Raw genomic sequence first — 21,065 nt, forward strand, 5'->3', positions numbered from 1 at the left:
CAGTTAGTGAGCATTGGGCATATCTGATTTGAACATAACATGAACACTATTCAGAAGATTACTCTTTACCATCATCTTGTGTTTGCTTTATTACTAATTCTTGGGTGGATTTGTGGAATAGTGCAAGTTAAGAGACTTGTGAGAGGTGTACAAAATCTTGACGGGTTTATGTAAAATAAACCTGTCGGTTGAGGGATCAAGAACCAGAGGACACAGATTTAAGACAAAAGATCTAAAAACTTTATTATGTGGTGAACAGTTATATCTTTAATGAAAATGTGGTGGACGTAATTCCAATTGCATCTTTTAAAGAAAAATCTATGAAGTTAGAATTTTCATCAAGGTTATGAGAAAAGAACAGAAAATATAACTCGCTGGATTGCTCTGCAGAGTTTCTGCAACACAGTGGCGAATCTTCTGAGTTGTTACTGTTCCATGTTTTTGCTTAAAGGTGGGGCAAATCTTCTCTAAAAGTCATCTTTACATTTTAATTTATTTTTTAAACAACATAACATTGTAATCATGCCCACTGCCCCCCCCCCCCCCCCCCCCCCCCCACCTTCCAGGCATTGCAGATGTTCACATTACAGAACTCACAAATCATTCCCAAAAAAATCTGGGTAGGGAATAAAAATTTACTCATTTGAAATTTATGGAGGGGGGAGGGAAATGCAAGTAAATGTAAATATTTCTCAACTCTTATTTCTTGGCACATGTGCAGAAGATGTGACTTTGCATTGCAGAAAATTGTGATTCTGTGGCGGCCCTTCGCAGCTCCCCCATGGGGCCTTACAAAATGAAGGACGAATGCAACGATCCAGCAGGCTTCACAAGGCCCGCAGCACTGCCCTCCAAAAGAGCTCAACTGGCTTATCAGGGAAAGCGGATCACAAATACACCAATCAGTACTGAGAGGGTTTTGACCACGACCCTCAAAGCAGGGCTGTGAGCTCAATAAAGCTTAGTGTTAACTCCACTCAACTGGGATTCATGTTCTTTCTGGGAAAAGTGTGTTCTTTCTGAGCTAACCTGCATGCAGCTATAACCTCTCCTGGCTATAGGCTCTGCAGAGCCAAAGCTTGTAGCAGCTAGCTACAATTCAGAACATTTTTTCAAATCATTCTGTACTGTAAAACCATTTCCTACAAAGTTTCTGTTTCACGCTGCTTTCAAATTTTCACTTGCATTGGGATGTCTGCTAATATTCTCTGTTATTGCTTTGGATCTCTGAATTACCAGCCTGGTTATCCAATCATTAAGGTGAAAAGTAAAAGTAGTGCAATGCTTTTCAGAATTAGTGTGTAATTTGCATTCCGTTTCTACATTTGAACATGAATAATGCTGTCCTGGGTAAGGTATATGAGAGTACAATATATATTTTTTTTTTAAGTTTCCAATTTCAGAAAGAGTCTCTCTCATGGACATCAAGGCCAAGCACAGGGCATTTCGAAATTATGTGATTTCAGTGATCAAACAGGTAATAATTGTTTGACTCGCTTTCCAAGGCTAATACATCTCAGGCCAAATAGCAAATGAATATGCATAATGAGTTCTTGAGCACTTCATTTCCTGTTTGCAAAACTGTGTTGTTGGTATGTGAAATGCCATGCTTAGAATCGGGCTTATAGACATTAAAGATTTTAGATGCTAAATCAACAGAATTAATTGCTGAAATAACATTTAACTCAATATTAAATCAATATTTTTATACTACCCAAGCTTCAATCATTTTGTCATAATATAGTTGACATTCCAATGCCATAAATACATTCATTGCATGAGATAGTAATTATGAATTTTACAACATTCTTTTCTCAAGTAATTTGCTGCTGCAGGATTGATTTTTATTCAGTTCCATACTCAAAATGATTTTCCCAAAATATTCTCCATAATTTATCTCACCATTAATTATTGATAATGTAATATGCAAACATACGTAATGCAATCTATAATTAAATGTTTTTGAAGTAATTTAGGTATGTGTGAGTGTCAAAAATGTTCTCCTGTAAGTAGTCTAACTTTTTAATGATTGTTTAAAGAAGGGAATATTTTGGGGAAAGCCAGTATTTATTGCCTGCCCTTAGTTACCCTGGAGAAGATTTCCTCTTGAAAAACTGAAGTCATTAAGGTGAAAGCACATCTATAGGGTTGACATTTCCAGAATCTCTAGATTTTGAATCAGTCGCAATTGAAGTTTAAAAAATAATTTGTTTATTTTCCATGTACACCCTAAATAATTTTGAAGGAAGCCTGAGAGGGTAACTAAGGAGGAGAAAGGTGTATAATTGAAAATTATGAAGTAGGATTATAACTGGCAGAACATAAAAAGCTTTAACTAAAATTATTTGCATCAAAAGTAATTGTATTTATAGTCATTGTAATTCTTTGGTTTTTCAACTGGAACCACTAATAATTTCCAAATATATCACAAATTGTCTATTCTTGCTGTGTTCTCTGTAGAATGTTACAAATGATACCGTACTGCTGGTCATTGATCAAGTTCAATATATTGATACACCGTCGTGGGAACTTATTTTGCAAATGCGTGCTAACCTTCCTTTGTTTATGGTAATGGCACTGAGGCCATTCACTGTAGAAAAACCACCATGTCAAGCTGCAGTAATGGTAATGAGGAGCCAGAGGACTTCATATGTAAAACTTTCAGGCTTAGATCCAAGTACAATCCGTCCACTTGCCTGCCAAATCTTGGGGGTTATTAGTATTCCACGAGAGCTGGAGATGTAAGTAAAAAATATCAAACTGTGAATCTAACAAGCTGAATTAATGAAAACATCCACATTAAACTTTCTAAACAACATATTCTGCTAAGATATAATCTTTAAACAAAAAGTGGCAGGATTCTTTGCTTTGCTTGCAACATATTTTGCCAATTACAGGTTCTGAAAAAAAATGCATGATTCTCAACTGATGTATTAATTGTTGGCTGTTTAACTACCTCAAAAACTAAAAATGTGTAAGCATTCTGTTCCAAAAGTTGATTTGCATAGTCCATTATATTATGCAAGAAGAGTTAATTCAGAAGGTAAAGCTGTTTTTGAAACATGATTCTGACCTTAGCTGCTTGCATAGTCAGAGGACATACACAGGTCATGTTGATCCTTATGCAGGGTTTGATCACTGGCTCTCCTGAGAGACTAAATTGTGAAAAGGGGCCAATCACAGAAATGCAAGAGTTAACAACAAGGGCATGTTCTGCACCGAAGCAAATTCAACAAATCATCAATTCCTTGTGGATTTATTGGAGAGTCATGTAGAACTGAACTCACTTTCTTTGGCAGGGTAGAAAAGTAATCTCTTGTGAATGTGAATCTTAAATTCATTGTGCATTGTGCTTTTGTGATTCTCCCTCAGAGAGATGTTAAAATCAATGGAAACCTTTCCACGATTCAGAATCTTAATTCATTATCCTTTTCTATAATTAGTCTGAAACTTGCAGAGTTATGGATGCAATCTCCAATGTGCTGTCTCACATGCCCGGCTACATTTCTTAAGCACAAGTCCAGTAGTACCTCTGCTATCAACATAATTGCAAAAATGTTATCCTACTTTACCTTAGAATGAAACATGAAAGCCTGCAGACGTTATGACTGTAGAAACTCAACAGGCTCAAAACGTTGCTTAGATATATCTTTATATCCTATGGATACTGCAAGACCTTCTGAGTTCCTCCAGCATTCTTGTGTTTAGCTTCCACACATTTTAGAAATTTCATGAATAGAGTTTCCTTTTTCCTTACCTACCAACCTCCACATAGAATAGATCATCCTTCACAATCTTCGTCATCTCCAACATATTTCTATCATTTCCCTTTTCATAATCTTAAATCAGTGGTTCTCAACCTTTTTTTTCCACTTACATTCCACCTTACCATAGTAAGGGATTACTTAAAATGGTATGTGAATGGGGGTAGGGGGTGGGGGGGAAGGTTGGGAACCACTGTCTTAAAATCATTGCTCCTTTTGTCAGTCCTGGCCCATTCTTCCATGCTCATCTATTACTGTGACTAAGATGCAACATCTGACCTTTCATTTCTTCCTGACCCACCACCTAGGGACTCAAATTCTTTTTATAGATATAGTAGCAATGCATTTCTCTATATCAGAGAACTCAAATGAGGATTGGATGTTCACTTTGTGGGGTAAATGTGTGCAGGAGTGATTGAACTTCTGGTTGTCTGTCACTAATTTGCTCTCCCACTCTGACTCTTCTGTCTGTAGTTACCTGTATCGTTTCAATGAGATCCAACACAGACTTGTGGGATAATACCTCAAGGAATTAATATCAAGTTTCCAATTTTGGGTAACTCACTTTTTTAAAAATTCCAACTGTTTCAGAATTTTTGTATAGACTGACCTGCTCGACATTTCCCATAAGCACAGACAAATCAGCTTAATCTGAACTAACTTTGACTTAACTGCCACTTTAAAGTCACTGGGTTTTGCTCTATCAAATATGTTCTCCCACCTTCTCCACTGTTTAAAACTATGGTAACTTGTTTTCTCTCTTTCTCGGTTCTGATGAAGATCTCTGTCCATAAATGTGAACTGTTTCTTATTCTACAGCTGCCCTGTTCTGTTGATTTCAAGCATTTTCTGTTTTTATTTTAGATTTCTACATCTGTAGTTTTTTTAATTTCCATGCCAAGAATAAATTTAACTTGAAAAGCACTCACTTTTTAGATAGAAAATGAGGGCAAAAACCCCAGGCTCCATCTAAACCTGCTACACCTTGTAGCATTATAGACAATGGATCCTTAAATTAAGTTAAAATGGGAGCAACCATTGCAGATTCGCTTTACTAATGCACAAACAGAAATCTCCAGAATGTGTAAGAAAATGAAAAGCTTGACATTTCATCAGGCACTGACATCACATAGCTGGTTCAATGCCTGTTGGGAATTGTAGTGCCACTATACCCCCACCCCAGAACCAGCAGCAAGGTTTGTCTGTCTTTTAGGTTGTCGACCTCTGCGATGGACTGCTGGCTGCTGCAGTGGGGAAGATTTGTCCACATCAGCTGGTCAGTAGTGAATGACTGTGGCTTCCCTCCAATGTCCAAAATACTGGTCAACCTGGTTTGTTTGAGGATCCTTCATAGGGCATCTGTAAGGGTTAAACAAGTGTTCCCCTTCGGACGAAAACATATTCACAGTTTTAGAGGTCTTCAGGCACACAGGAGTGTTCTCCATGTGATGATGGTGGTATAGGAATCAGTTTTCCTTTGGTCTCCCTTAGTCTGCATTACAGATCCTTAGGATCATCGTTGGAGTTTGAATGGTAGGGGATGAACTCCCCTGGAGCCACCAATGGTACGCTGTACATGAGCTCCACAGATGAAGCTTGGAGATCCTCCTTTAGAGTTGTTCTAATGCCCAGGGCAGCTCATAAGTTCAGTTTGGGCCCTCTGACCAAACCATCAAAGGCAACTTGAGATGTTGATGAAATCTTTCCACCATTCCATTGGCCTAGGGATGATAGGCATTCGAATGATGAATTGTTATACCGAGCAAGCGAGATAAGGCCATCCACATCGAGTACGTAAATTGTGGTTCTCTATACGAAGTAACATGTGCCGATATACCAAAATGAGTTACCCAGGAACTGAGGAACGCCTGAGCATAAGTATCTGTAGTAGCATCTACCATTGGCATGGCCTCTGACCACTGCGTAAATCTATTACTCTAAAAAAAAATGACGTATCCTCTTGAAACAGGAAGTGGACCAATAATGTCCTCGTGGAGATGAGAAAAACACCAAGAAGATTTGCAGTGATGTGTTAATATGCTGCTGAACCTTTGCCTTTTGGCAGGCAATGCAGGACCTCTTTTTAAGACCTTGCCACATGAACCTGTCCAAAACCTTATGAACGGTCAATCTAATGTTTCCATGATGCCGGAACTATTGGATGTCCTGTTGATATATCACAGGAGTAGTTTGCCATTAACTCCAAACTGGACATCTTCAATTGCAGTCCAATAAGCGTGGTCATGTCTTGAGTCGCGACCAAAGCTGAGTAGTCAATATCTTGATTTACAGACAAAACCTCGAGTGGAGCAGAGTTGGAGAGCACATCAGCTACTACAGTGTCTTTTTTGCAAATGCATAGTATTTTTGTGGAGAATTCTGAAATGAATGATAATTGCTGTTGTTATCGAGCTGACCAGGGCTCTGCGACCTTGGAAAGTGCAAATGTTAAGGGCTTGTGGTCGGTGTACATAGTAAAATCTCTGCCCTCCAAAAAATTTTGGACTTGTCAAATAGACAAGTAAATGGCTAAAAGCTCCTTATCAAAAGCACTGTATTTCTTCTCTGCTTCAAGAAGATGGCGGCTGAAGAATGCTAATGGTTTCCATTGCCCATTGACATATTGATGAAGTGCACCTCCGACGGCTGTACTGGAAGCGTCTGTAGAAAGGGCGGTGGCTGCATTTAAAACTGGGTAGCTGAGTATAGTGGCATGAGTCAACAAATCTTTTCTTCAAGAAGGCAGTGTTTCCCTCTTCAGTCTAATGGATGGTTCTGGCGTTCCCAGACAGTAAATTGAAAACAGGCTTCAAATGTCATCAAAGTAAATGAAGACACTAGTCATACCATTTCCTAAAGCATCCATCACCTGTTGAAATGATTGAGTGGCATTCTTTAATCTGAATAGCATTCATGAAAATTTGAACAACCCAAACTGGGTAAATATTGCTGCTTTTGGAATGTCTTCTGCTCTACTGGTACTTGGTGTTAGCCACGCAATAAGTCTGTTTTGGAGAAGATCTTCACTCCAAGAAATCCTGAATATGAGGTATTAGATAACAATTTGGGATGGTGACACTGTTAAGCCACCTGTAATCTCCACAATGTCACAAACTTCCATTGTGTTTTGGGACCAGAGGAATAGTCTGAAAAGTAGTTCCATCTATTAGCCAATGCCCTGTTAAGTTGATGAGGAATGAATGAGCCTGAGGAAAATCTGGACCAATGCAAAGGTCAGAATACTGCTGCTATAATAAATGGTTAAGTGTAGAGATGATTCTCGAATGATATTCACCTTCCTGGTGCCAAAGATCGGAATGTTGGAACTGTTAACTGTTCGTAGTTGCAGGTCCAGGGTAGGATAGCGTGTGTCAAAACCGGTGGGTGGAAATACATTAACTTCTGAACCCGTATCCAGCAGAAATTTTCGCTGGGACAATTGGTCCAATACATACATTAGGCTTGCCCCCCTTACTGGCGGTTGGCTTGGGCATTTACCGCAAATGGGCAGGGTGGAAGGCACATGGGCATTTACTCCCCAACATCTATGGTAATAACACCAAGATGAGGTATCCACAGGCTGCTTGCTTGTCTTGGGCATTGCCTGCATGTAGAGATTGATGTGCTAAGAGCACTAGAGTGTGACACAGGGTCAATATCGGAAAAGTTGGTTGTGTAGACTTATCTTTCCTTGCTGTGCTTTTTAGCCAGCCATAGAATGTCTGCCTCTGCCGCTAAAGCCCATAGGTCTTCAAATGAACACTTGGATAACAAGAGCCTAATATCATCTGACATTCGCTCTATAAAGAGCTGCTCAAATAACATGTTGGGCTTTTTGCCAGTTTCATCCATTAGTTCTGAAGGGGTGTGCTCTCCAAACCCATCGAAATGTAGTAGTTTGGCTGCCCTTTCCCTACGGGACATACCATATAGACATAATAAAAAGTGCTTTTTTATTGTAGTTATTGGTATGTGGCGGATCCCTGACAGTTCCAACGTCCTTGAAACCCACCTTGAATGTGACAAAATGCAAGATGCTACTATTGCTAGTCACAACAGCTGTGAACAACACTGTGGGCGTGCATTTGCCACCCTTCTGGGCAAATCAGCCCAGGAACTGGTTACAACTGGTCAAGTTACAGTACCAGATCAGAGGCATTGTCTTGGAGGACACTAAGTTCTGGCACATTGTCAGCGCCCTGTACATCGCTACTGCAGCAAAAGTAAGCTCCTTCATGGAAAATCCTCCAATGGAGCGTAAGTACGAACAATTCGACATTTCCTCCTCAATTCCCTGGAACTCAGCTGGTATGAGCGCATTGGCCTTAGCAGATGGACACACAAACTTTTTTTTGAGGCTCTATTCCCCTCCAAACTACCGGTATACGTTTCCTCAGCACTATCCGACATGGATTTCATTGCCTCACATCTGGTAGCCAAGGAAGCAGACAGACTTTTCCGCACCCTTCAACAGAACTCAATACATCTGCAACAAATCTACGCCGTCAGCACCGCCACTTCAGCTCCCCCCCACCACCCATCCATCGGGCCCTCCTGCAGTAGTCGCAGCCCAACCGCAACGTAACAAGAGCTCAGACAAACAGTGATTGCTGTTTCTACCACTACAGATGGGGCCAAAAGGCCCAGCGGTGTGCCCCTCCATGCTTGTAACCCAACAGCAAGTCAAGCATGGTGGCAGGAAATGGACAGGCCAGTCGCCGATGGTGGCTTCGGCAGTTCGAACACGTAAAGGCCTACTCTACCTCAGGAACTAGTGGATAAAGAGGGATTTCCTAGTTGATACGGGCGCAGAGATGAGCCTCATTCCACCAAACTATTTTGAACTTGAACACAATTCCAAGGACCTTCCCCTACAGACAGCCAACAGCTCCTCCATTCCAAGTTTCAGCACTCATCTGGTCACAATCCACACTGCGGACATGGTTTTCTGTTGGAAGTGTACGATGGTGTCCGTGGGGGAAGCCCTACTCGGAGCAGATTTCCTCTGGGCACATGAGTTCTTGGTGGACATGAACAGATGCCGTTTGGTTATCGCTACTATGTTCCAGTCATACCCCCACATTCTATGGCAATGTTCTTTTCTACCATTAGGAATCCACGCTCTGGACCATAACATTACTGGCCAAGTATCCATCACTGTTGGAGCCCAACTTCTATGATGCTAAACCAGCACATGGCATGGAGCACCACATCGAGACCATTGGGCCTCCAGTGTAAGTATGGACACGGCACCTCCTGCAGGACAAACTCCTCCAAGCCAAGACCGAGTTCACTGCCATGGAGGAGTTGGGTATCATCAGTTGTTAAAACAGCCCTGGACATCCCCGCTGCACATGGTCCAGAAGAACTCAAGAAGTTGGTGTCCATGTGGCGTCTACAGACAACTCAACAACACTGCTGTCCCAGATAGATACCCCATCCTACATGTCCAGGATTTCACCACGAGGCTCCAGGGCTGCTGGATTTTTTCTAAGGTAAACCTCGTCAAAGGGTACCATCAGATTCCGGTGCATCCCAACAATGTCTCAAAAATGGCCATTATTACACCTTTTGGCCTTTTCAAATTCCTTCAGATTCCTTTCAGACTAAAGAACACAACCCAGTCATTTCAGCATCTCATGGACATGGTTGGCAGGGACCTTATAGATGATACTTTCCTTATTCTAATATATCCTAATATCAAAGTATCATCTTCCAAAAGCATGAGCTACGATATTCCGAAATTCGATCTCTTTAATCCAATAAATCAAACTCTGTGGCTTTTACTTAATGTAGTTTTAATTCATTGATAAAACAGATAAATATTTTGCATAGCTTTGCATTAAGACTTTCATAAAGATGAATAACAAAGCATATCTTTTGTATAATGATACAAAAGATATGTAGAGGTACTAGCTTAAAGAAATACATAATATTTAAAGAGACATCTTGAAGAATAATGAGCAATAATGAGCAAGCTGTTAGTCTGGGCGGATATTATGACATATTACATGGTTTGACTACAAACAATAGCTCTTAAAGAGATAGGCACAAAATAAACGTAAGAGTTAAAAAACAAAGGTTTAACCTTTACATTCTGGCCCCTAATTATTATAATAGACATTAATGGCTAATATTTAATAATTACTATTCCAGATACATAAAGTAAATATAGTAAGTATAAGATTAGAAATCAAAACTTCAGCTTCTTGTAAAAGACATTTTTGTTATAGATCTATTGAAGTAACCAGTCTTGGTTATAAACCGTACTTGCTGAATGAAATCTTTCTTATCTGGAACTGTATCCACAATTTTCTCCATCAACCAAGAATCATCCATGATAATCACAGTATGTTTGCATACAAAATTGGTTTAGCTTTAGACCACTTTTGTTGTTCTTGTAATAACGAAAGATATTCTTTAATCCATCTTTTCCAAAATAAATCTTCAAATGGGGATTTATCAGGTGAATCTCTGTCCTGTGACAAATCTGCCATTTGTGTTATCCATGTCTAGCATTTGCCCATCAATATTAGCACATTTTGATATTCTTTTGATCAATGTTGAAGCACCAAGTATTCAATATTTCTGGCGTAGTTCTAATAACGTGATTACAACCACCATGACCTGTTTTCTCATTTGAACAATCAAATCAGAAATATGAAATTCCTTAGTTAATATAATTGGATGTTTCACTTCTGGCATTATTGCTTTTTCCAATCTTCCTCCTACTCTCAATACATCATTAAGAAGAATATGATTTAACTTGTGAGACAGAGTATATAGATATCTTTTTGGGAGATAAATTGGGAAAGGTTTATTAGAGTAGGTTACATACAAACACTCTAAACAGATCTTGTTTGAAATACTAGAGCTCTGTCCCATGCTAGATATTTCGACTACACAGCCTTTGAAGAGTGCTCAAGAGACTTCACTAATGGATTGTTGTTTAACAAAGGCAACAGATGAAAGAGAATGCTGGAGTTGCTGCTGTCTGGAAGAGAGCTTGTAAGAGGGTCATGTAATTTTGCAAGCAGAGAGGGTTAAACAGGCTTTCTTTCTCTCTGTGTGTGTGTGTGTGTGTGTGTGTGTGTGTGTGTGTGTGTGTGTGTGTGTGTGTGTGTGTGTGTGTGAGAGAGGGGGGGGGATCACTTGACAGTGTTACAGTCAGCAGAAGTAGCTGGGACTAGAATAGAACAGGACAAGCTGGCAAGCCTGCTTGGAAGATAGCCTGGTCAAAGCCCTTGTGGTTCATCAAGAGGAGAGGACTGGCTGTTTAATGTTTCACTTGGAATAAGAGAAACAAAAGGGAACTCTGGTGACCTGAAAGAAAGAGGTTATCATCTGGAGAACCCTGAAGGGGCAGGTTTCGTCAGCAAGACACTGGAGTGGCTGATGGAAGTACATCAGTTGTGGATGTCCTGGAACAACATATCTCTCTCTGAAAACTGACAAGAACCTTCCTGAGGAATCTTTCAAGCACTAAAGCCTGGTGAACTTTATAAATGTGAAAATCTGTGCACAGTATAAGAATTGCCTGCAACCAGTGAATTTGGAGGAATTGGAAGTGAGATTGGACTGTGAACCAAAGAACTTTTCTGAACTTGCACACACATTACATACACATGCACTTAGAATTAGAAGGGGGTTAAGTAAGTTAGTGATAAGTTAAAGTTTGATTCTATTTTCATGTTTAAAGATAATTAACAGCAACTTTTGTTGAAGTAACATTTGTCTTGGTGAATACCTATTGCTGCTGGGTTTTGGGGTCCTCTGGGCTTGTAACACTTGTAAACATGACTTTTTGTAATATTCAGATTCTTCTTCAATTTTGATATCTCATTATCAAACACCTTTATCTGACAAAAATGAATTATCTCCAAGTCAGCATTTGTCAACTCATCAACTGTTAGGTTAACAGCTCCTTTGAGACTTCAGATTCTCTTTCTTGATATGATTTAAAAGCATAGTTTTTAACTTGAGAATCCAGTTAATCAAATTAAAACATGAAGAATGATAGCAAATTAATTGAATGACCTGATCATTTTCATTAGATATTTGAAGAGTATTTGCTTTAGTGTTTTATAATTCAAGATCCTCCATTGAAATTTCTTTTAACTCTTCTGGAATTTGAGGCCAATCTTATTGAGATCGCAAAGGAAATTGAGGACCAGACACCCATTCGTTGGTCCTTTCCAGAAAAAAATTGAACCTTTGATCCTCGGGAAGCTATATCAGATGGATTATCCACTGTTTTAACATATCTTCATTGATTAGCATGCAAAATCTTTTTGATTTCATTTTAACTCTGTTAGTCACAAAGGTACAAAACCTTGTGGTTTTATTAATGCATTAAAGCACTTGTGTTCTATCAGTCCAAAACATAGAGTCTGCTATCTCCGTGTGTAATTTTGTTTTTAATATAGTGTCCATTTTGCTCGCCATAGTAGTGGCAGTCATTTCCATTCGAGGTATGGTTACTGGCTTTAATAGCGCCGCTCTGGCTTTTCCCATTACAAATCCACAGTGTACTTGCTCTTGGTTATTTCGTGGTACTAAATAACTGACAGGACCAAAACCACCTTCGCTTGCGTCCGCAAAGTGATATAACTGAGCAAATGTGGGAATTCCAAAGTCTATTGGTTTAAAACATCTGTTGACTTCAAAACTTTCTTAATTTTAAGACTCTCAACCCAATTTATCCAATCTTGAGCAATGGATTCTGGTATAGTTTCATCCCAGCCAAATTTTCTTCTGCATAATTCTTGCAGAATTTTCTTGGCTATTAATACTACCGGTGCCAATGTTCCCAAATGATCGTATATTGAACTTGCGATTGAAAGAATACCTCTTCTAGTTAAAGGCTGTTCTTTCAAAACCATTTTGAATTTGAAAGCATCAGATTGAACACACCATTGCACTCCTAGAATTCTTTTGACAGGTAGAACATCACAATCCAAATTGAGATGTTTTATTCCTTTGCTCTTTCTGCCTCAGGAATAACAACACATCTTGACTGTTGCTAATCCATTTCATAAGGAACAAACCTCCTTTAGTGTAGACCTCTTTTAACTTATGATAAAGATCTATTGCTTTTTTTTCTGAAGTAAGACCATCATCATCATAGAATTTTTTTCTGATGCTGCTTATAGCTTAACAAATAAATTGCTCTTCATTATCTTCAGCATATTTTCTGAGAGCAACATTTTCACAATTTGGTGGCAAAGTTGCGCCAAATAGATGAACTATCTGTATTCAATCACGTCTTTACTGTAATCTCCATTAGGCCACCATAACAATTGTGGCGGCCCGCAATTGGAGAGATCAGGCTGGGACATAGCGCGGCAGCAGACGCGGACAGAGATCACTAAAGCAACTCCCAGGACAACGAACCGGCAAGGGTAGGAGCTGGGGCAGCATCAGACCAACAGCCCTAAAATGGCATTGGTCAAGCTGCCCAGCTAACTCAGCAGAAACAGGCTGGGGAAGAAGGGCACTCATATGCATGGATATTCCTGTCCGCTATTGTTGTTCATACAGATGACTCAGTCAATCAGCAAAAACGGCGGGAACTTGAACAGTATAAAAAGCAGCCTTTCCAACCTGAATAAAGGAGTGAGCTTAACCTGACACACTGTGTATGTGTTTCTTTGCAGCGGTCAGCTGTACAATCGTAAAAACATCACGATTTTCTGATGGCACTTTCACTTTAAACATCTGCAGCAAATGCAATAGGCTCTTTACAAAATCTTAACAGAACACCTATTAAAGTACTGGTTAAGTCTGGACCTGTAGAAGTTGAGAATTTAATGAAACTCATTGAAATTATGCTCCACAATCAAATACCTCATGTAGTTTATTTTCTTTTGTGGATGTATAACTCCAGAATGAGGCAATTACCTTTTTTTTTAACCATCTTTAATTCCACGATATCTTCTGATACATTTGCTACATAACTCTTGGCTATCATGTCCAACATGACATTTGTATATATCAAATGAAAGGAAAAATTTATCAAATTTTCTCTTCAAATTCAGCATTTGCAGTTCTGCAATTGTTTTGCTATCTGGCATATAAATTTCCCTTTTCTTCAAACATAACGCTATACAGTAATGACCATCAACATGTTTAACAGATTTTGAAACTGCTTATCCTCCTTTGAAGGTTCTTGTATATCTGAGACATTCAGGAAAGTCAATTTTAAACTGTTGTTCAATGTCTCCTGATCATTATTCATTTTCCTCCAAATGGTCCGTTAATCGTTCATCTAAGCAATGTTCAGCATCAGGTCCATCATTTTGGCTCCTTATAACTTTAATTAACATATCTACATTGGCATCAATCTTAGGTAAGCAAACATCTTTTAGAGTAAACCACTGTTTGATATTATCCTGATGTGAAGTATTCTTATTCACAGGCATAGTCTTCAGAGCATATACACTTGGAAGATTGCAAAATTCATTGCTGTTCAATCTAGCAATCTCTAAACCTGAAACTATATTAGTTTCAATGTTCTTTTCACCATTCATTGCCTTCAATAAGATCTGTGATCGTTTTCTGTGAAGATTGAATTAATATTCAATAGTACAAAATGATGCGGTACTTCCTGGATCAAGAAGGTCCCACTTTTTAGCTTTAATCTGCACAGGAACTATTGAGAGGACTTTGACACTGGCCCCAGAAAGACTGTCTGAACTGAAACTGAAGCATCCTCTCTAACTGTCTAGTCTTGGATTCAGATTGTTTGACTTCCTTCTCAACTTTAATTCGTTAAGTATGCAGAAACTTGGGATGCTTTAATTTGCATATATCACAAATCGCTTGTTACTAGTTTTGCTGATGTGTCCTTTACACAAGCAACCAAAACATAATTCACTCTTCTTGAAAAAGGTTAATTTCTTGACATGCGACTTTTTCTCCAATCATGAGCATCTTTCTAAAGCGTGCTTTGCAATACAAAAAACTTTCTTGAACAGTCTGATCTTTTTCCTTTGTTTCCTTGTTCTTTCTTGTGCTTGTATCTGACACAGCAATGGTTTCTGTCGAGACAATGTCTTAGACTTCTTTACATTTTAAGGAACTATTGAAGTATTCTTAATATTTCCAAATACTGGTACAGTGTTAACATATACATGCCATTCCAAAAATTGTACAACATCCTCAAAATTAGCATCCCTTCCAGGAAGAATCTTAAGCTCTGCAACTTTGGCTCTCCATAAATCCTTCATCTTATAAGGCAATTTATTTATAATAATCGACAAATTAGCAAGCAAATTCATCTCTTGCAAATGTACATACTTCCCATTGCGTTACAACATCCTCTCAGAAAGAGTGCAAAGCCTGTAAAGCTTTTGTTTCCTCTGATTTTGTTGCTGGCCAAGAAAGAATCTTGTCTATGTGGGCCCTTACGATTTTATGATTTTTACGTTCATTGCCATAATGATGATGCAATAATTATTTTGCCCCAGCAGTCGTGGACAGGAAAGCAACTGACAGAATCTAGCAGAACTCTAGATGCAGAGCGAGCCTCACACCGGAAGCCGATGTCACTTACGCCCCACAGAATGTGGGGGTTAAAGGGAGAGGGCACGGGTATTTGAACCAGGAGTTTTTGGGTTTTGAGTAAAGGAGTGCGCTCTGAGACATTGCTGGATTCGGCTCATTTCCTTTACACTTCTCGCTCAACATAGACAACCTCCATTGCTTGTTGCAGCACATAGTTTTTGGATCTCTTCAAATACTTTCCAGTATCTTGCCTCTTATTCATTGGATTATTTTTGGAGCCTTTTTTTAATTCATGGAACAATCCTCTGGCACCTCACCTGTTGCTAAGGACACTTTAAATCTATCTGCCAGGGCCTCCGGAATTTCTGCACTAGCCTCCCTAAAGGTTTGAGGGAATAGCTTGTCAGGCCATGGGGATTTATACATTTTTATCTTACTTTAAGATGGCAGGTGGCCTATAATACAACCCCATTAATGTTATCTCACCTTTCCCATTCCTCAGCTCCACCCATCTAACCACAGTAGTTGATACCTCTGGTATCATGACTGTGATATTTTTCCTGATGATTAATGCCACTCCTCCCCCTTTCATCCCTCCTGCTCCATTGCGACTGAAACAATTGAACCCTGGAACATTGAGCTGCCAGTCTTGCCCTCCTACAACCAAGTTTCATTAATGGCCACAATGTTATAATTCCATGTGCCAATCCATGCTCTAAGCTTGTCTGCCTTTACTACAATACTCCTTGCATTGAAATAGATCCACCTGAATACATTATTTCCACCACGATCAAACCTCTGATTTCTGTCTCTATATGCACTTAACATCATTTTTTTCGTCCTTCACTTCCCCATCTGCTCTGGCACCTTGATTCCCATCCCATTGCAAATCTAGTTTAAACCCTCTGGAGCAGCACAAGTGAACCTTCCTGCAAGGATATTAGTGCCCCTCCAGTTCAGATGCAAACCATCAGGCTGGGCAATATCTGTGGAAGGATTTTTGTCCTAGAACATCTCCTTTTTCCACAGTTGTTTTTTGACCTGCTGAATGTTTCAAGTATTTTGTTTTGGTATTTCCTAATTAGCATTTATTACACTTTTTTTTAGCAAAGTAAAATTGTGGAAAAGAGTGAATTCGTAGTTTACTTGTGTTTAATTTTATTGCAATAAGTTCACATACTCTATATTTGATATCAATTTGCTTGTGCCATTATCCTATCAAGAGAAAGTATTTAGGTACATTTAGAGATCTGTGATGTTCTCCATATATTATAGAATTTTTAGTAGGATAATTGAGACAACACCTTCACACGTTTTGGAATATTAATTGAGTTGTAATTTTTTAATTTATTCAAACTTATGGTCAGTAAAATAGTAATGGTTTGTCGTTTTTCCTTTATCTTTTGATGGCAGATTGCTGACAGAACGTAGCTATGGTGTACCATACTACTGCGAAGAAATACTCAGATCTCTTTATTACAGTGACCTCATAATTTTGGAACCTTTAGATCAGGAAGAGGAAGATGAGATTGATGCTGTACTTTCTTACAACAGAAATAAGATACTCATGTCACATGAATCAGCCATTTTTCAGCCTCCGGAATCAAATTTGCAGATACTGGGAGCAAGAAATAAAAGCAAGTCTGCATGATTCACAGAATGGAGTAATAAGAATTTTACCATACAGAAGGAGGCCAGTTGGATCATTACACCAATGCTGACTCTTTAATAGAGTTGTCCCATTGAGTTATGTAGAGCAAAATAAGAAGAGAGGCAATGCAGAAGGATAACTCATGCTGAATCGTTGGCCTTGTGTGGCAATTTTTGGGCTGTTACAAAATAATCCATTACTGATTGCCAGAAACTTTTCCTTGTGCACCCCCCCCCCCCCCCCCCCCCACCACCCCTTAACATTTTCAGGATTTCTTGTTCAAGACTGTCAAGCCTCAATAGGCAACTTAGATAATTTCAGGCTCCAACACTGATCCATAGATAAGTCCTAAGAGGCAGGCAAAATGGTGAGGTGAGAAAGGCTGCTCACAATTCTCAGTGTCCACCAGGACTATTATAGAGCTGAGAAGAACAAAAATGGTCTGCCTTGGCTCCAGGTTAAATGTCAAAAATACTTTTTAATCTCCCTTTTTGTAGATTAGTTAGATTATGTTGCTACAGCCAGCAGCAAATAAAAAATCTCAAATGGAGAGGCCCAGTCTGAGAGCAGCCCAGTGTAGGAGTAGAGATTAAGTACTTTGACTCAAGAGATTAAGTAGCTTTAGGGAGCAGAGACTAATGTGATTCTGCAGGTAATGTCAGGTAAAATCTTTTCATAATAACCCAGAGTATGCAGTAAAGATGGCAACTCTAATTACAGGATGTGGGAAATTGGCAAGAGGTGCATCCAGCCACAGCTCCTTACAGACCTTGTTTGAGAAATGGAGCTGGATGAACTCTGGATCATTCAGGAGGCAGAGGGTTTGATAGACAGAAGGGAAAAGGAGACCGTTACACCCAAGAGGCAGGTAACTGAGTGATTGTTAAGAGGCAGACAGTACAGGGAACCCCTGTGACTGTCCCCCTCGACAATAAATATACTGTTGAGGGGGACAATCTACCAGGGACAAACTGTACTGGTCAGGTCTCTGGCACAGAGTCTGGCCCATCTTGGAAGGGAAGTGGGAGAAGAGGAGAGCTGTAGTGATAAAGGATTCAATGGTTGGGGGAATAGACAGGATGTTCTGTGGACAAGACTCCTGGATGCTATGTTGCCTCCCAGGGGTCAGGGACATCTCAGATTGAATCCATGGCATTCTCAAATAGGAGGGTGAACAGCCAGATGTTGTGATCCATGTTGTAACCAATGACATAAGGTAAAGGTTCCATTATTGTCACGTAATACTACATTTAGAATTGTAACATAAATTAAATTCTTTAACTTTGTCTACCATAAAGAAGACAGATAGATAGTCCCCACTTTGTCCAGCACCCCTCACAGAAATGAGGCCCCAGCATGGAATGAACTCACGACCCCTGGTTTACAAGACTAGTACTCTATCCACTGAACTATTGAACATAGATAGGAAAGGGATAAGTCCTGAAGAGTGAATATAGGGAGTTAGGAAGGAAGTTAAAAAGCATTATCTCAAAGTGGTAATCTCAGGATTGCTGCCTGTGTCAGACACAAAAAAGGGCAGGAATAGGAATTTATGACAGATGAAGTGTTAGTGTAGAGGTTCAGATTTGTGGATCATTGGGATGTCCCTGGGGAAGTTTTGACCTGCACCTGAGCTGGAGGGAGACCAATATCATGACAGTCAGGTTTGCTAGAGCTATTGAGGAGGGTTTAAACAATTGTGGCAGGGGAGTGGGAACCAGAGTGAGAGGGCAGTGAATAGGGCAGAAGCTACACAAGTAGATGCACTGTGTATTGAGATTGTGATGAAGGAAAGGCAGTCAATTGGGCAAAATTGTAAGATTAATGATTTAACCTGTGGTACTTTGGGAACAAAATTTTAATAAGTGATGAATGCAGCACTGAGCGTCTTGTATTTCAATGCCCACGGTATAAGAAACAAGGTTGATGATCTTATAGTGCAGCTGGATATTGGCAGATATGACATTGTGTGCATCACTGAGTGGTGGCTGAAAGAAGATCACAAACTGGAAACTGAACACCCAAGGATACACAGTGTCTTGGAAGGACAGGCAGGTCAGAGGTGTGGGGTTGTTCTGTTGGTTTACAAAAAATTGAATCATTGGAATGCGGAGACCTTGGGTCAAAAATGTAGAATCACTGTGGGTAGATTTTTTTTTAAACTGTAAGGGTGAAAAGATCCTGAGAAGAGTTGTATACAGGCCTCCAAACAGTAACCAGGATATAATGTACAAGGTGGAAGATAGAAAAAGTGTGAAAAAAGGGCAATCTTAAAATAGTCATTGGGGATTTCAATATACAGGTTAATTCGAAAAACCAAGTTGGTGCTGAATTCCAAGAGAAGAAATATATGGAATGTCTTTGGGATGGGTTTTTTAAATCGCTTGTAGTGAGCCATCCAGGATATGGCAATTCTGGACTGGGTGTTGTGCAATGAACCAGAGTTGATAAGGGAGTTCAAAGTAAACGCTAGGAGGCAGTGATCACGATATGATAGAGTTCACCCTGAAGTTTGATGGAGAGAAACTAAAATCAGAATTGTCAATATACCAGATGAATAAAGGGGGCTACAGACGTATGAGGGGGGAGCTGACCAAAGTTGATTGGAAACAAACACTAGCAGGGATGATGGTGGGCATCATGGCTGAAGTTTCTAAGGTTAACTCAGAATGCATAGGACAAATTCATCTCAAGGATAAAAAGTGTTCTAAAGGGAAGATGAGACAACTGTGGCTGATAAAGGAGGTCAAAGAAAGCATAAAAGCAAATGAGAATGCATACAATATGGCAAAAATTAGAAAGAAAGAGAATTAGAAAGTTTTATAAAAGCCAACAGTAGGCAACTAAAAGAGCAATAAGGAGAAAAAAGATGAAATAGGAAAGTAAGCTAGGCAGCTAAACATAAGGGATGTGAAAAATTTCTTCAGATATATAAAGAGCAAAAGATAGACGAGGGTGAATGTTGGCCACTGAAAAACAACACTAGGGACATGATAATCAAGGACGAAGAAATGCCAGGCAAACTTAATAAATATTTTGTGTCTGTTTTCACTGTGGAAGACACCAGCAGTATGACGGAAGTTCAAGAGAAGGGACAAAAGTGTGTCCTTGGTATAACCAAGGAGAAGGCGCTGGGGAAGTTGAAAGGTCTGGAAGTGGACCGCATGAACTACACCTCAGAGTTTTGAAAGAGGTAGCTGAAGAAATTGTGGAGGCATTGGGAATGATTTTTCGGGAATGACTAGATTTTGGAATGGTTCTGGAGGATTGGAATATTGCAAATGTCACACCATTCTTTAAGAAATTAGGGAGGCAAAAGAGGAAATTACAGGCCAGTTAGCCTGATTTCAGTGGTCGGTACGATAGGAGAATCCATAATTAAGGATGAAGTTTCAGTGAACTTGAAGGCACATGGTAAATTAGTTCGAAGTCGGTATGTTTTTCTGAAGGGGAAATCTTGCATACAAACCTGTTGGAATTCTTTGAGGAAATGAGGACAGATTAAGGAAAGTCAGTGCTTGTGGTTTACTTGGATTTTCAAAGGGCCTTTAACAACGTGCTATACATGAGGCTGCTAAGCAGATGAGAGTCCATGGTATTACTGGAAAGATATTAGCATGGATAGAAGATTGGCTGACCAGCAAGAGGCAAAAGGTTAGGATAAAAGGGTCCATTTCTAGTTGGCTCCTGGTGATCATGGTGTTCCACAGGGCTCGGTGCTGGGGCCACTTCTTTTCATGTTATATGTTAATGGTTTGTAAGCTGGTCAAGATAGCTTTGTGGCCTAGTTTGCGAATGATTCAAAGCTCGAAAGAGGGGTGGTTAGTGTTGAGGAAGCATCGAGCCTGCAGAAAGACTTAGACAGGTTAGGAGAATGGACAAGGAAATGGTTGATGGAATGCTGTGTAGATAAGTATGATCATTCATTTTGTTGGAAGAAATAAAGGTATAGATCTTTCTAAATGGGCAACAAGTTTGGAAATCAAAGATTCAGAGAAACTTTGAGTCCTCATGCAAGATTCCCTAAAGGTAAACTTGCATGTAGAGTCAGTGATAAGGAACCAAATGGAATGGTCACATTCATTTTGAGAGGGATAGAACATAAAATCAGGGATGTGATGTTGAGGCTTTATAAGGCACTAATC

General features: G+C 39.5%; 1 protein-coding gene across 3 annotated transcripts in view; it reads left to right on the forward strand.

Moving 5' to 3' along the window:
- Nucleotides 1–21,065, forward strand: part of LOC138762086 (adenylate cyclase type 10-like) — a 178,053-nt gene that overhangs the window by 66,880 nt on the left and 90,108 nt on the right. For all 3 annotated transcript variants that reach the window (XM_069935358.1, XM_069935357.1, XM_069935359.1), the window contains 3 exons: nucleotides 1,391–1,477; nucleotides 2,461–2,741; nucleotides 16,683–16,906. In XM_069935358.1, the coding sequence (XP_069791459.1) occupies nucleotides 1,391–1,477; nucleotides 2,461–2,741; nucleotides 16,683–16,906 (592 nt within the window). The remainder of the gene's footprint in view (nucleotides 1–1,390; nucleotides 1,478–2,460; nucleotides 2,742–16,682; nucleotides 16,907–21,065) is intronic.

Source organism: Narcine bancroftii, chromosome 4 (assembly GCF_036971445.1).
Source record: "Narcine bancroftii isolate sNarBan1 chromosome 4, sNarBan1.hap1, whole genome shotgun sequence".
In the NCBI taxonomy this organism is placed as follows: Eukaryota; Metazoa; Chordata; class Chondrichthyes; order Torpediniformes; family Narcinidae; genus Narcine; species Narcine bancroftii.